The sequence below is a fragment of the Etheostoma spectabile genome, chromosome 6, assembly GCF_008692095.1.
Source record: "Etheostoma spectabile isolate EspeVRDwgs_2016 chromosome 6, UIUC_Espe_1.0, whole genome shotgun sequence".
NCBI classification, from domain to species: Eukaryota; Metazoa; Chordata; class Actinopteri; order Perciformes; family Percidae; genus Etheostoma; species Etheostoma spectabile.
Genome location: NC_045738.1, coordinates 16,663,394 through 16,676,016, shown reverse-complemented (window position 1 = coordinate 16,676,016; position 12,623 = coordinate 16,663,394). Strand labels below are relative to the sequence as shown.

Sequence of the window (12,623 nt, the reverse complement as noted above, 5' to 3'; positions counted from 1 at the left end):
CGGGGGAAAATGGCCGGGAGACATTGCGATTATGTTGCATTAATCAGGTGATTTAGTTTGTATTTGCAGAGAACATAAAACACTGACTACTGTAGCTTCACTGACTACCCATCGAAAACTATGTGCATCACTGTGTCAGTGGCAGCTGCTTCCTACGGTACTTTTCAACACATGGAGAGCCTCACTTCCCATAACAATAACCCCCGTCGGTAGGGTGACCACCCGTCCCGCGTAGCGCGTGCGCGCACAGCGTTTGAAGCCCAATTCACGCGTCCCGCAAATTGAGACCGTGTCACGCATAATCAACGCTTGCTCAAAAAAAAAAAGTTGCTCGCTCTATCTTGGAGCCCGAGGCAGCCAAACGAACATTAGGCTCGTTGGACATGAACTGCGCCTGTAAAGTAGACGAGAGCCGGCGGCAGCAGCCGGGGGGTGGGGGGGGGTGACACTAAAAGCTGCGGTAAAGTCGGACAGTTTCCAGCCGATTCCAGAACAGGAAGGGACTTTAACAATGTGGTGCGATTCCGATTTAATAAAATATAATCAGACCCACATATCAGCTGGAACAGTCTCTAGTTTTAATTGTAGATCTCAGAATGTTCTACATGTGATCTGTTGCTGATTTTAATTAACAACAGACTGGAGATGATCTGTGATCTGAACGGATTTAGTCTCTCTGACTTCTAAACGTCACTAACAGCCAGAATGTCCAGAATAGGACTTTAAATCAGCCAAATAGTTAAAATCCCTCCGATTCGTTGTCATGACAGCGCAGGCACGTGCATACCAGACACTGGGAAGGGACTTTTAGGAACGCGCTTTCCAATTCAAAAAATGGAGAAAGAGCCCGAGTCTGAGCAGTCTGAGGCCCCCCCACCCCCCACCAGTTAGAAAGAGAAGGTGGGTACAAGGAAGACTGGCAAGACTCTTTTGTTTAAACTGTTCCTGTTGAGCAACTACAATTCCTGTTAGTCCTATAATTTTATATTATAATGTATTTAAAGTGAATAAATTGTAATGAAAAATAAAATTAAATAGCTAAAGTAAATCGTAAGTGGAAGTGCATCTGTCAATTATATTATAATTGTATGAATGTTCAAAATATTAATCTTTATTTAGAAAAAAATACACATTGGTTGGCCTATTCATGAGCTTACATCAGCAGTTACACATGTTCAGGGGCATAGGGCATTATTAATACACCATGTAAGGTGGTATGTGCTAGAAATGGGTAAACCAGTATCAGTGAGTCTGCCCGTGGGGGGGCACCGCTGCGCCAGGCAGTGTCCCACATTGTCCCTCAGAAACATACCACTTGTCCCCCCTTGGGCTTATTAGCAGGTGGTCACCCTACCCGTCGGACTAACGTCACATACACAACTTGCCCACATGGCTACCTGTCTTAAAGGGGAAGGGTCGGACAGTAATAATCATGTAAAAAGAGAACGGTGAAAGTTTACTTTTCTATCAAGCAGCAAAAAAGGATTAGCGTCAACATCGCAACGTCCTGCGATGTGACTATTGCGCATGCGCACATCGCAATATCAATGCTAAAACACAATATCGTTCAACCCTAACAGCCAGACTACAACATCAACCATTGTAACATTCTACAACTTGATGCATTTAAATTCTATTTTATTATGTGTTGACATAGCAAGAAGTTTGACTGGCAGCCAGTCATCCAATCAGGATAATCACGCTGCCTGCTCTGTACGCTGCCTGCTTTGTACGCTGCCTGCTTTGTACGCTGCCTGCTCTGTACACTACCTGCTCTGTACACTGCCTGCTCGGTATACTGCCTGCTCCGTATGCTGCCTGCTCTGTAAGCTACCTGCTCTGTACGCTGCCTGCTCTGTACGCTGCCTGCTCTGTACGCTGCCTGCTATGCTCTGTACGTCTGCTCTGTATACTGCCTGCTCTGTATGCTACTGCCTGATACTGCCTGCTCTGTACGCTGCTGCTCTGTATGCTGCTCTGCTCGGTACCTACCTGCTTGTATGCTACCTGCTCTATAGCCTGACACGCTGCCTGCTCTGTACGCTGCCTGCTCTGTACGCTGCCTGCTCTGTATGCTACCTGCTCTGTACGCTGCCTGCTCTGTATGCTACCTGCTCAGAACCACACAGCAGACAGATAAAATGAGCCACTAGCTGGGGAACATAATGGATCATTTACCAGCTAAATAACCAGATAATTTCCCACAGGAGTCAGTGGAAATAAAAACAATGTAATGAGATGTGGACAAACAAAGGAATCCAAATGAATGATAATGTTGTTTAGTAACTGCTGGATGTGTAAATAAACAACCGTTTGCTAACAAGTTGGCTAAATAAACTTAAAATGTGATGTTAATGTTGCGTTAACAACTTGTTTCCGCTGCCTCCAAGGTTCCCAAACAAATTGCATAGCAGATATTAAATTTTTTTATAATTTAGGTCATGCCCAATTGAGTGACCTAGCATGGGTAAACCTAGACCGTAAAGCATGACAAAGCATTTAGAGCACTAACAGCTTTTGCACATTGTAGGATAAAGGGCTAATCTTTCAGTTGTGCCACTTGTGTGTTATACATGTTATTGTCTGTTTCTCTCCTTATGTTCCTTATCTTGGTTTGCTGTGAACAGTGGGTAATGACCTCACCCCAGGCTGATAACAACACATTGAACTAACACTACTAAATCCTGTCTGGACTTTATAACAACAAAGACAATGACATCAACAACAACAAACAAGACAAGAAATGCAGGTTTGAATTAAATAGAATAAAAAAGTGTTAATAGAAAAAAAGTATTTGGAGTAGTAATGACAACAGAGTAACTTGTTTTTGTGCTTATTTCTTGTGGATTTCAGGTAGCTCTGTGATTTTTTTTTACACATCTCTTCATTTCACCGACTCGTGTCTTTATCTTTAGGGAGTAATTGCGTTTTTGGCTGAGTCATATACAGTAGTTTGCTCTTGTCTTCTCTGTCTGGCTAAGAGTTGGGTTTGTTGACCTCCCCTGGTAGAGGATGACGCCTTTGACCAGTTCAGCTGCTCATTTGGTCAACAGTAGAAGACATTTGTACCCTGTTTCTCCTGGTGTGGACCTAGGTAACATCTCACATGTGAAGGCTTGCATTCCATAAGAAGAGTATAAAAATGTGTCCTTCATAAATGATCAAAGGGCCAGCAAAACAAACTTGTGTCCCCAGTCCCAGCAGCAAATGTAACCCTCTCAGCCCACCGAGGGCTGACGCAGTGGGCTGTGGTGACCTCTCTGTCTCCCTCAGTGATCCAGGACATTCCCCCAGCTCTCAGCTCAGCACCCACGTGTTGTCAGCAGCTCCTGTTACGTAAGCCCTCCTGCCAGACAAAAGCTCAGCCATCGCAGACACAAATCACTGACCGCCCCATGTTGGCAGCAGCGCTGTTAATGTTAGCCAGTAATCCACCCAGGGTCTTTCTTTTATGGATTTGTTTTTGTGCATGTTGCAAAATTTAGAATTTTGTCCACCAAATAATATATATTTTTTTTTTTGACAGCATGAAATGTAATTTATATTGGTATATTATATTTGGTTTATAGGTGTGAACGTGTCATTGCTGTTAGGCTGCCTCGACATTAGAGTTAGACACTGCCTTTAATGTAATTCCCACACACTTTTTATAGAAAAGACAATTTATAATTTTTAGCTTTGGTAAAGGTTCACAATACACACCTTATTTTGCTTTGAACTTGATAAACTTGTGGCCCACCACACCTTTTACTGTTGTTTGATGTCATCAACTGGTTTTCTGTTGTCTGTGTTAATGACTGCACGTTGTGAAACATCGTTTAAGTCTGTCTTTTGTTGTATTGCACCAGTTTAAAAAAATAACCATAACCAAGGCATTTAGCAACACCCTTCCTTAATAATGCTTGACTCATGTAGGCTAATCAGACTTGCTAATATACTCTCACGGGGCTCCAGAATGGATCAAAACAATGTCAAGAGCGACAAAACATTTTCATTGGTCCCACCGGTGCGTCTTGCAGGGCTGTGTGTGGATGCGTTGGGTTCAGAGAGGAGGCGGCAGCGCTGCCATGTGCCCGACGGACAGCTCAACGTGTGATTAGAAAACAGCGGAGGAGCAGAATCTTTGTTGACCGACGCAGAAAATGCGCAAACAGCCAAGCTTCTGCTCGCCCGAGAATTAATACATCACAGCGCTTCGTGGTGCTTCAGCCCCCTGTCCATTGCCCGGCTTGATCTGCACTGTGCAACGCGCTCGGGCTCTGTCAAAAATAGACTATGGTTAATAGTTATTATTCAGATAAGAATAGTATGTTATTTAGTAAGCATCTACAGTGCCCTAACAACAGAGGCCTTGTGGGAAACAATCGGGCCATTTGCAAAGACAATTTCTTTTTTCTTCTTCTTTTTTTTGTTGTTTTTTTAAGAGCAATGTGATGTTATATCAAACGCATCAGAGTGGGTTCACAGGAATGGCTGATGTTACAAGCACCGAGTGACAACAGTCAGCCTTTTGTTGGTCTGTGTTGGTACATTCTGTCCACAGCCCTTCACTTTTATCACCCTTTCACAGTGCCTTGTGTTGTCAGTGCCAATATTTGTAGTCAATAGGCCAAATACCAGCGTTTCTCAGAATAATCAAACCAGTAAATTAGCTTTATCAAAAGCTATTAAGTAAACAAACAAGTAGAGCCCGACCAATTAAGGACTTTAAAGGGCGATATCAATACATAAGGTCATTTTAAAGGATTCTGATAAATTAATATTTAAAAACAACACAAACATTTATCAGCCATTATAAATGCCGATACCAATAGTTAGGAAAAAGCCTAATGGCCCATAATATCCTCCCGCCGATATATCCGTCAGGCTCTGCAAACAAGACACATACACACTTAGCACCCTGAGGTCCAAGCAGAGGCTCGATTCTACTAAAACCGTCGGGCCAATAATCATTTATACGGATAATAATTCATACTGCAGTGATTTTTCCAGCATTGCTATTGATGGGTTATTTACAAACTATAAAGGACTTTCATATTAGGACTTTCACATTTATTTGACATTTTCTTTTAATTAATTAAAAAAAAATTCTTTATTGGAAGTGGTATATTTTCCTATATCCCAGTTGGCAACAGTGCTGGCTCAGATGAGGTATAATACTATAATTCCTCTTTTAAATAGTAGAAGCATGTGTGATTGAAGTCTACTGCGTCACGCAAGCCACTCACGTTGAACTTATTCATGTGAGACTGGTGTCACAAGTTAATGCCTCGTTATGGAGCCCCGCGTCGCCAACTGAGTTTCTTTCTTGTCAATGTTAAACCCAACTACATAGAATTTCATTACACAATTACTAAAAAAGGTTAGTTACAGTTTTACTTCTGCAGCCATGCTCTCTGCTCGGTCTTACTCTCTGTACTCTCTTGCTTGCTATCTTTTTTTCATTTAAGTGGTAGGGTTACATGTTTAAATGTCAGTAAACTCAAATTCCCACCCCTAATATTAATAATCCCCAATCCCATATGTCTACAACAATAGCTCTATAAAAAAAAACTCAGGCTTCTCATTTCTTTAAATAAGATTACTGAACTAGTGTTTATTGGTAGGCTCTGGCAAAGGAAAAGCACGTCAGTTCAATACAAAAGTTGATCCTGGCTCAGCTTCAGTTTAATCAAAAATATGCACTTATTAAACCTGATACCTTTTTTACGGTATGCCACTTTAAATAGCATCATGCCAATTAAACTGTTAACTGAGTATGAGGGGAAAATGATTGCTGCTTTGACAAAGTTTGACTATAAATTGTTAAACCTGCCTCAGTGGAGTACATCTGTTTTTTTTTTTTTTAGTCTGAGAACAAACTGGACTTTCTGGACTGGTTCGTATCACGTCTTCTTCTGGTACCTATAGCAACACGCTCACTCCAACACAGTGTGTTTTGATGCAGTGCTATTATCGGTCAGAACAGAGTCTAACCCACACCACTGTGTTAGTCTGAATGGGGTCAAAGTCTGTTTTGATACCCTGTGGGTTTGCTATGGTTAACTGACCACAGTCTTGCATCTCTAAGTTGTTGTGTTTGTGATCAGTAGACCTAAATATTTCAGAATTGACAAACTTCAAGAATGTTAGGAGCCCCTGCAAGGGAGGGAGACTTCTGAATGCCTGACTTTGCAGAGAACGCTCTAGAAATACTCTGCAGGCAGAGAAAGGCCTTTTGCACTGAAGTCTTTTCCTCCCCTGCATGCCTTTGTGGCTTTTACTGTAATAATGATGGAGAAACTGAGGGAGGAAGGGAGAGCATGAAGCGGGAGAAGGATGGAGAGGTGTAAGAAGAGTAAACTCGTGACTCATCAGGCGCAGTGGAGAGGGTTCACTGAGTCAGAGATGAGGCAGGAACATTGGGTGGTGGATGAGCCATGGGACAGATGGGAATAGATGACTGTAGGTAGATTAAAAAAAGAAGAAAAAAAAAAGTCTGACAAATTTGTTTCAGGCAGTTTATGAACTTCAAGGCAGTGTAATGACTGGATCGTTTGACCATTGTGCACAGCAATTATGTTATTGTAATGCCCAGAGAACATTGACTACATGTTGGGTGATTTATTTAAAAAGAAAAGAAATTCTTCTACAAAACAAATATATTAGTGATTGATAGTGACGGAACATCTTGAAAGATTTAATTAGCTTTTTGACCTGCATTTGAAGTTCATCATGTACCAGAGGTTTATATCACGTAGTATACTGACCGAGCAAAGTGCTGTGGAAGGACACACGTTACAGAACAAGGCTTGGAACTGTCTTACTGTCTGGATGTGGTTCAAACACTGCTTAAAAAGTGCATGTATGCTCAGAATACCTTTCCTATTCAAATAAGGCTTTTAGCTTTCACTTGGCCTTAAAAAGCATATATTTTTAGCCAGAGCCACTTTGATTCATGCTTTTTGTCTGTCCGTGAATCGATTTGCCCTTTGTGTCAACGGCCTATTGATGCTGCCCCCCCCCCCCCAGTCTAGATAGTTTTACTGTATCGATTTCAGTTCCCAACAGATGCCGTTCTTTTGTATAGCCATTGAAATTTGAAGAGTTAAATTGTCTAATTGATTTTAAAGGGGCCTCTTTGAAAGAGTACCGGGTTTCCTCATATCATACGGCTCCAACAAATTTGACTTTAAAATATATTTGACATTGAGGTCCAATTACCTGAAATAAATAATATTTCTATACTGTTGTCTTAATCTAAAACCATTGTTAATTATGATGATGTAAATACAAATCAGAATTTTTGCCAGAACAGAAACAGGCAAATATTGGCATTTGGTATTAGTTTCTGATCTAATTAATCTCCAATTGATTTACATTGAAAACATACTTTATCTTTGCTAACACTTCACTTCCCTTGCGTTCTCTTACACACGTTTCTGCTTAGACCCTTCATGATTTGTTTCTCTGGTAGAAAATAAAATCGTATCTGTTTTACATATTCAAAAGTTCATATCCGAAGACGGTAATCATGCACATTGGTCTGAAGTCCAGATGTGGAAATAAGACATAACAGCTAATTGAAAAAAAGTGTTTAGAAAAACAGGATGAAGACTGAAACCACACAGTCAAGTTGCCCACATGAAAAACTTCACACGCCTGACAGCAGCTAACCTCCATGTGTTGCCATTTGACTTTTAATGGGTTTCAATGCAAATCTAAGCAAACTGTTTGTGAGACCTGTTCCCTTTGTGTGCCACAGCTGTTGTCTTGGGTGACCGCAAAGATGTCAAGTTCAAAAGTAACCAAGCCAGAACAGGCTTGCATTTGAAAAGGAGTTGAGCAGGGATATTATGTCAGCTTGTGCCTCTCATTCACTGTTGCAAACATTCAAGCTCACTTCTGATGAGTTTATAACGGCAGGTTTTAATTGTGTTTTATCTGTCTTCTCTTTTCAGGTGTGGCAGGTAGAGTAGCACAAAGTAGAGGACCGCTTCCCCCTCGCCCCTGCCCTTGCCTTGAGTCTGCGTTTTAATTTATTTTTCTGCCCGGATACAACCCGCAACCTGGTGAATTCATGATCACATGACCGTGGATATGGACGCAGTCCTGTCCGACTTTGTCCGTTCCACTGGAGCTGAACCAGGATTGGCCAGAGATCTGCTAGAGGGTGAGTATTTCATTTTACCACTGGTTTTAGAATTGTCTTAATCACTGCTATCCTTGTGAAATAATACAGTGGGTCCAACGTCAATAAGTATAATAGTTTACACAATAAATACAACAATGTAAATATGAAGTGATAAATGGATTAGTCATGAAAATCTTAGTTTCTGTCTAGACGTTTACAGACATTTAAAAAACAACAATATTCTTCTTCTTTGTTTTAAAAGAGTATTCTGTCCACTCAAACTTTGGTTACAAAATATCTCCGTCCACGTCAGAATGTAAAATCATATCTCTAAACTCCAAACGCAATAGGTGGTGATAAAGGCTACATCAACAATACTTGAAATACCAGAGAAGAAGATTCTTTTTCTCATATCTTTCTGGTACATACTAGCGCATGCTCATTACACAAAGCAACAATGGGCATGTGAGAAGTTGAGGAGATGACATTATCGTTTACCAAACGCTCTATTTCACTTGTCCGTTTGTGTTTTGAAAACTCTGCACCTCAAAAAGTGTTTTAATCATTGCTCTGAACTCGTCTTACTCGATGGTCTGTAGCGGGACCGTAGGTTGTTCGTTGCTCTGCTGCATGCTTGAGGTGACAGTAATGTTAGCACGGCAGAGTAATGTGTTAGTGTGACGACTACCGTTAGCATGACAGGTAACTACAGACACAACAAGTTCTTCTGTGTCCTCATGTTCTACTAGTTCTGCAGCTTTGATTTCAGAACTTTAAATGTCTATCCTATCAATCTTCAGTCTCTCTATGGCTCTGTGTGACACCAGAACACTGCTGTTGTTTACCCTCACTGTCACTCCCAGATGTAAGTCGAGTGCAGATTTGCATGCTGAGATTCAAATGATTTACAGCGTAACGTGTCATACTGAAATTTGTGAAATCCATGAAATAATAAAGTTTTCTCATTACAAACAATATCAGAAGCTGGGTATCATTTCAAAAACGTTTTAGCTATCTATGGTTGTTTGATTGCTAACGTTAGCTCAAAACGCCATTCAACTGACAACCTTGTTGTGTTTGTTTACTAACTTGTAGCCAGCAGTAAACAAAATTTGTTAAGTAGGTCCATTTTTACTGTATTGACATAACAGAAGTCTCTCGTTAGCATCTTGTATGCTACTTGTCGCAAAGTGACGCACCCACCACACCTTCAGTCGCACCATGTGTGTTACATTGAAAAGGGTCCGTCTGAAACAGTGTCAGCGGCGCAGCGTAGCGTTCCGAACATTGTGTATATTAAAAATTCACACCACAACAAAAATATACACCAGTATTCAATGTGAACCGGTATACCGCCCAGCAATAATATAGACTGGTTATGTATGTATTTATAATGTCTGTTGTTACTTTTACATAAATCAAGTGAAAAATGAAAAAGCGCTGCCCACAGTCTTTGTGCCGGCCACAGACTGTAGCCTATATTAAAGGGTGCCGACATAAGGAGATCTACTGACGGGTGGCAGGACATGTGCAGGAGAGACAGAACGAACGTTTTGTGTGTTGAGTTTGTTTGTAGCTTCTACGGAATGTCTGTGGTTTGAAGTTTAGTTTATATGTGCTTTATTTTACTTTTCATGTTTGCTTGGAATCGAGTTACGTTACTGCTGATGAAGACCCAACATTTCCTGATTTTGCTGCTTCATAATAGAAACTGTGTAACTCTGCAGAGAGCTCGAGACAGCCGGTTTTATGGGATCAGGCAGCATGCAGGAACAGAAACAGCGACACACCATTAACTGAATATGATAATAACATCCAAAACACAGAATTCATTCTGTGGTTTCTGTGTCATGAGAAATACTGGATACACAGGACACATTCCTGTTGTCACTGTTGTTAGAATGTGGACACATGCGACTCAGACCACCTCAAAATGTTTTTTTTTTTGTGTGATCCGTTTGCAGTGTTTCCTGAGAGAGTTTTCACCTGTAGAGCTGTCCACTTGTGATCCAATCACTCAGATCGGATCTTACTACCAGATGAAAACAGGGTTTCTGTCTTGTTACTGTTAATTAGGCTATGATACACCAACAGAAGGAAGGTATATCTGGAGTCAACAGGGCTCCTGTTGCCTAGCAGCGAACCCAAGTTGCAGATAAGAATATTGGTGCAATGCAATACAGTGAACAGCAGCAATGCAGTGAACAGCAGCAAGTCAGCAAGCGGAGACGTGCTCCAAATTCTGATATTTACCCAAGTAGAGAAATGGGCCAGTGGCCTTCACATAAGATAAGACAGTTTATGGTTGCATTGACTTATGGTAAATATTTAAACTCATTAAAGATGTGTTAAAGATTCGCTCGAAATAGGAACAAGATTCAGGATGTCAGGCTGGACCTGGTGACTATCCATCTCTCTGTCTTTAGGCAAGAACTGGGATTTCACTGCTGCCCTCAGTGACTTTGAGCAGCTAAGACAGGTGCATGCTGGGAACCTGACGTATTCAATCGCAGAGGACAGGTCTTATCTGCCACCCGAAAAGGAGATGGCCAGGGTAGGGCGGCCTATACTCCACCGCCAAGAGGATGTGGTGCAAGGTGAGTCCACCAGCAAGTGAGATGTTAGTTACACTAGTTTAAAGTGCTGGGCTCAGTAAGTGGTGTTCAATGAGAACATAACACCAATTTTAAGTGTTCGACAGCAGGCCCAGACAATTATCAGCAATAGCTAATGTAGTTTGTAAAAAATATATACTTACATACCTTTTCTCCACATCCTCTGCCATTGTCTTTTAGCAGCTACAGAAAAGCGTCTGTCGAGGGGCATTTCCCACGCCAGTTCAACCATCGTGTCGCTGGCCCGCTCTCATGTCTCAAGCACTGGAGGTAGCAGTAGTGAACCACTTCTGGACACGCCCCTGTGCACTTTCCAGCTACCAGACCTCACCGTGTATCGGGATGACTTCCGTGGCTTCATCGAGAGGGACCTTATTGAGCAGTCGATGATGGTGGCCTTGGAGCATGCAGGTGAGAAGAACACATCTAGCATTTGCACGCAAGGCCTGCTGGTTAAAAAAGAGCTAATATTAGTTTTATGACATCCCATGCCTTCTCTGTAGATGCCGGGCTACTACACTGAAAGGTTTACAGTCGATTCCCATTATTGATAGCTAAATTTCATTCAGCTGCTTCAGTTTCAGGGTCCTGATATGATATGCTTGCTGGCTCACTGTGGAACAGAGCCATTGTTATTTGTAACTCCTGGGCTTTTCTTATTCTGACAAGTGAAATGTCTACTGTGATAAAGGCCTTTTATAATGTGAAAGTGTTTGCACATTGTCAGCATGGAAATCCAGTTTAGCAACAATATGATTATCATCAAAACATCTTTATTTTTCCCATTTGTGATGTACTACGGCAATTGTTTTGAATTAAAACTGTGCCATATTTGTATTATAAACAGGTGAGTTAAGTGTTTCTTATTTGCCTTCAGGGCGACTGAACTGGTGGACGAAAGTGGTTTCAAACTGTCAGAATCTGCTGCCTCTTGCAACAAGCGGAGACGGAAATTGCCTGTTACATGCTGCTTCGCTTGGTGAGTATCACAGACCTTTCAAACAAGACCTGGATACTGTGCAGTTTCACACTCCATTAGCATTTATTGAGAGAGCTTCATTGTTGGTTTAAGCCCTAATTTTATTTTACAATGTTGCAGTGCACTTAGCCTTTGTGGCCCACTTAGGAGCCATAGCTCAGGAAATTAATAATGTCCTAACTAATGTGCAGGCATTGTTCAAGCCCTTGTTGTGCTCCTGGGTAGAAGATATTAAAGTAATATTCATGTGATTAACCTGTTCTGTTAAAAAAAGATACTCATAGGTAAAAAAAACAGGAACAAACTCAGCTTTTCATTCACTGGTTTACAGTTAATTTATTTTTTTTGATTGTTGAATAAATAAATAATAAAAGTCTTTTAAATACATTTTCTAATGCAGGTATGTGGGGTTTTCATGACCGGGACCTGATGCTACGGAAATCACTGTATGCGCTGATGGATCACGGGTTGGAGAGAGAGGCATTGAAGCGCAGATGGAGGTGGCAGCAGACCCAGCAGAACAAAGAGGTCTGTTATATAGGCTGCACATTTCTCTATGACATTTTTTTAACTCTGTGATAACTGTATGAGGGGAGTGATAGTCTAAACCGTGGAGCAGCTTGTGAACTTGAGAATGTTGCTTGTTTGACTCATTTGATCAAATAGTGAAAGAATAAACAGGGACAATGGACAAGTCAAAGCCTTGACCTTCTTTTCTATACCAGCATGTCTGCGCATAGCTGCCCACACATCTGCAGTGTCAAATGCACACAGCTCACTTATTAGTTTTCTGTTTCATGCAAATCTAGTTTTATGTGTTTTTTAAAGATGGTGTTGTAGGGTTTACTGGACTATATTATATTGAGAGGTGTTTCTAATTTGTTTGTTCTCTCTATTTACATACATAAGGGGCGGG

The 12,623-nt window shown here is 41.2% G+C and overlaps 1 protein-coding gene and 1 long non-coding RNA gene across 5 annotated transcripts in view; one reads left to right on the top strand and one right to left on the bottom strand.

Moving 5' to 3' along the window:
- LOC116691533 (uncharacterized) overlaps nt 1-9,832 on the bottom strand; it is a 15,766-nt gene extending 5,934 nt beyond the window's left edge. The window contains exons 1-3 of the long non-coding RNA XR_004332500.1: nt 9,771-9,832; nt 5,747-5,752; nt 690-693 (exon numbers count right to left, since the gene is read on the bottom strand). This is a non-coding gene — a long non-coding RNA (uncharacterized LOC116691533). The remainder of the gene's footprint in view (nt 1-689; nt 694-5,746; nt 5,753-9,770) is intronic.
- The window catches only part of otud7b (OTU deubiquitinase 7B), a 43,909-nt gene that overhangs the window by 19,787 nt on the left and 11,499 nt on the right, over nt 1-12,623 (top strand). For 2 of the 4 annotated variants that reach the window (XM_032519225.1, XM_032519224.1), the window contains exons 2-6: nt 7,941-8,152; nt 10,540-10,710; nt 10,912-11,139; nt 11,606-11,707; nt 12,108-12,235. In XM_032519225.1, coding sequence (XP_032375116.1) covers nt 8,068-8,152; nt 10,540-10,710; nt 10,912-11,139; nt 11,606-11,707; nt 12,108-12,235 — 714 coding nt within the window. In that variant the 5' untranslated portion in view covers nt 7,941-8,067. Of the gene's footprint in view, nt 1-7,940; nt 8,153-10,539; nt 10,711-10,908; nt 11,140-11,605; nt 11,708-12,107; nt 12,236-12,623 lie in introns of all 4 variants that reach the window. The other 2 variants (XM_032519223.1, XM_032519222.1) reach the window with 1 other exon arrangement.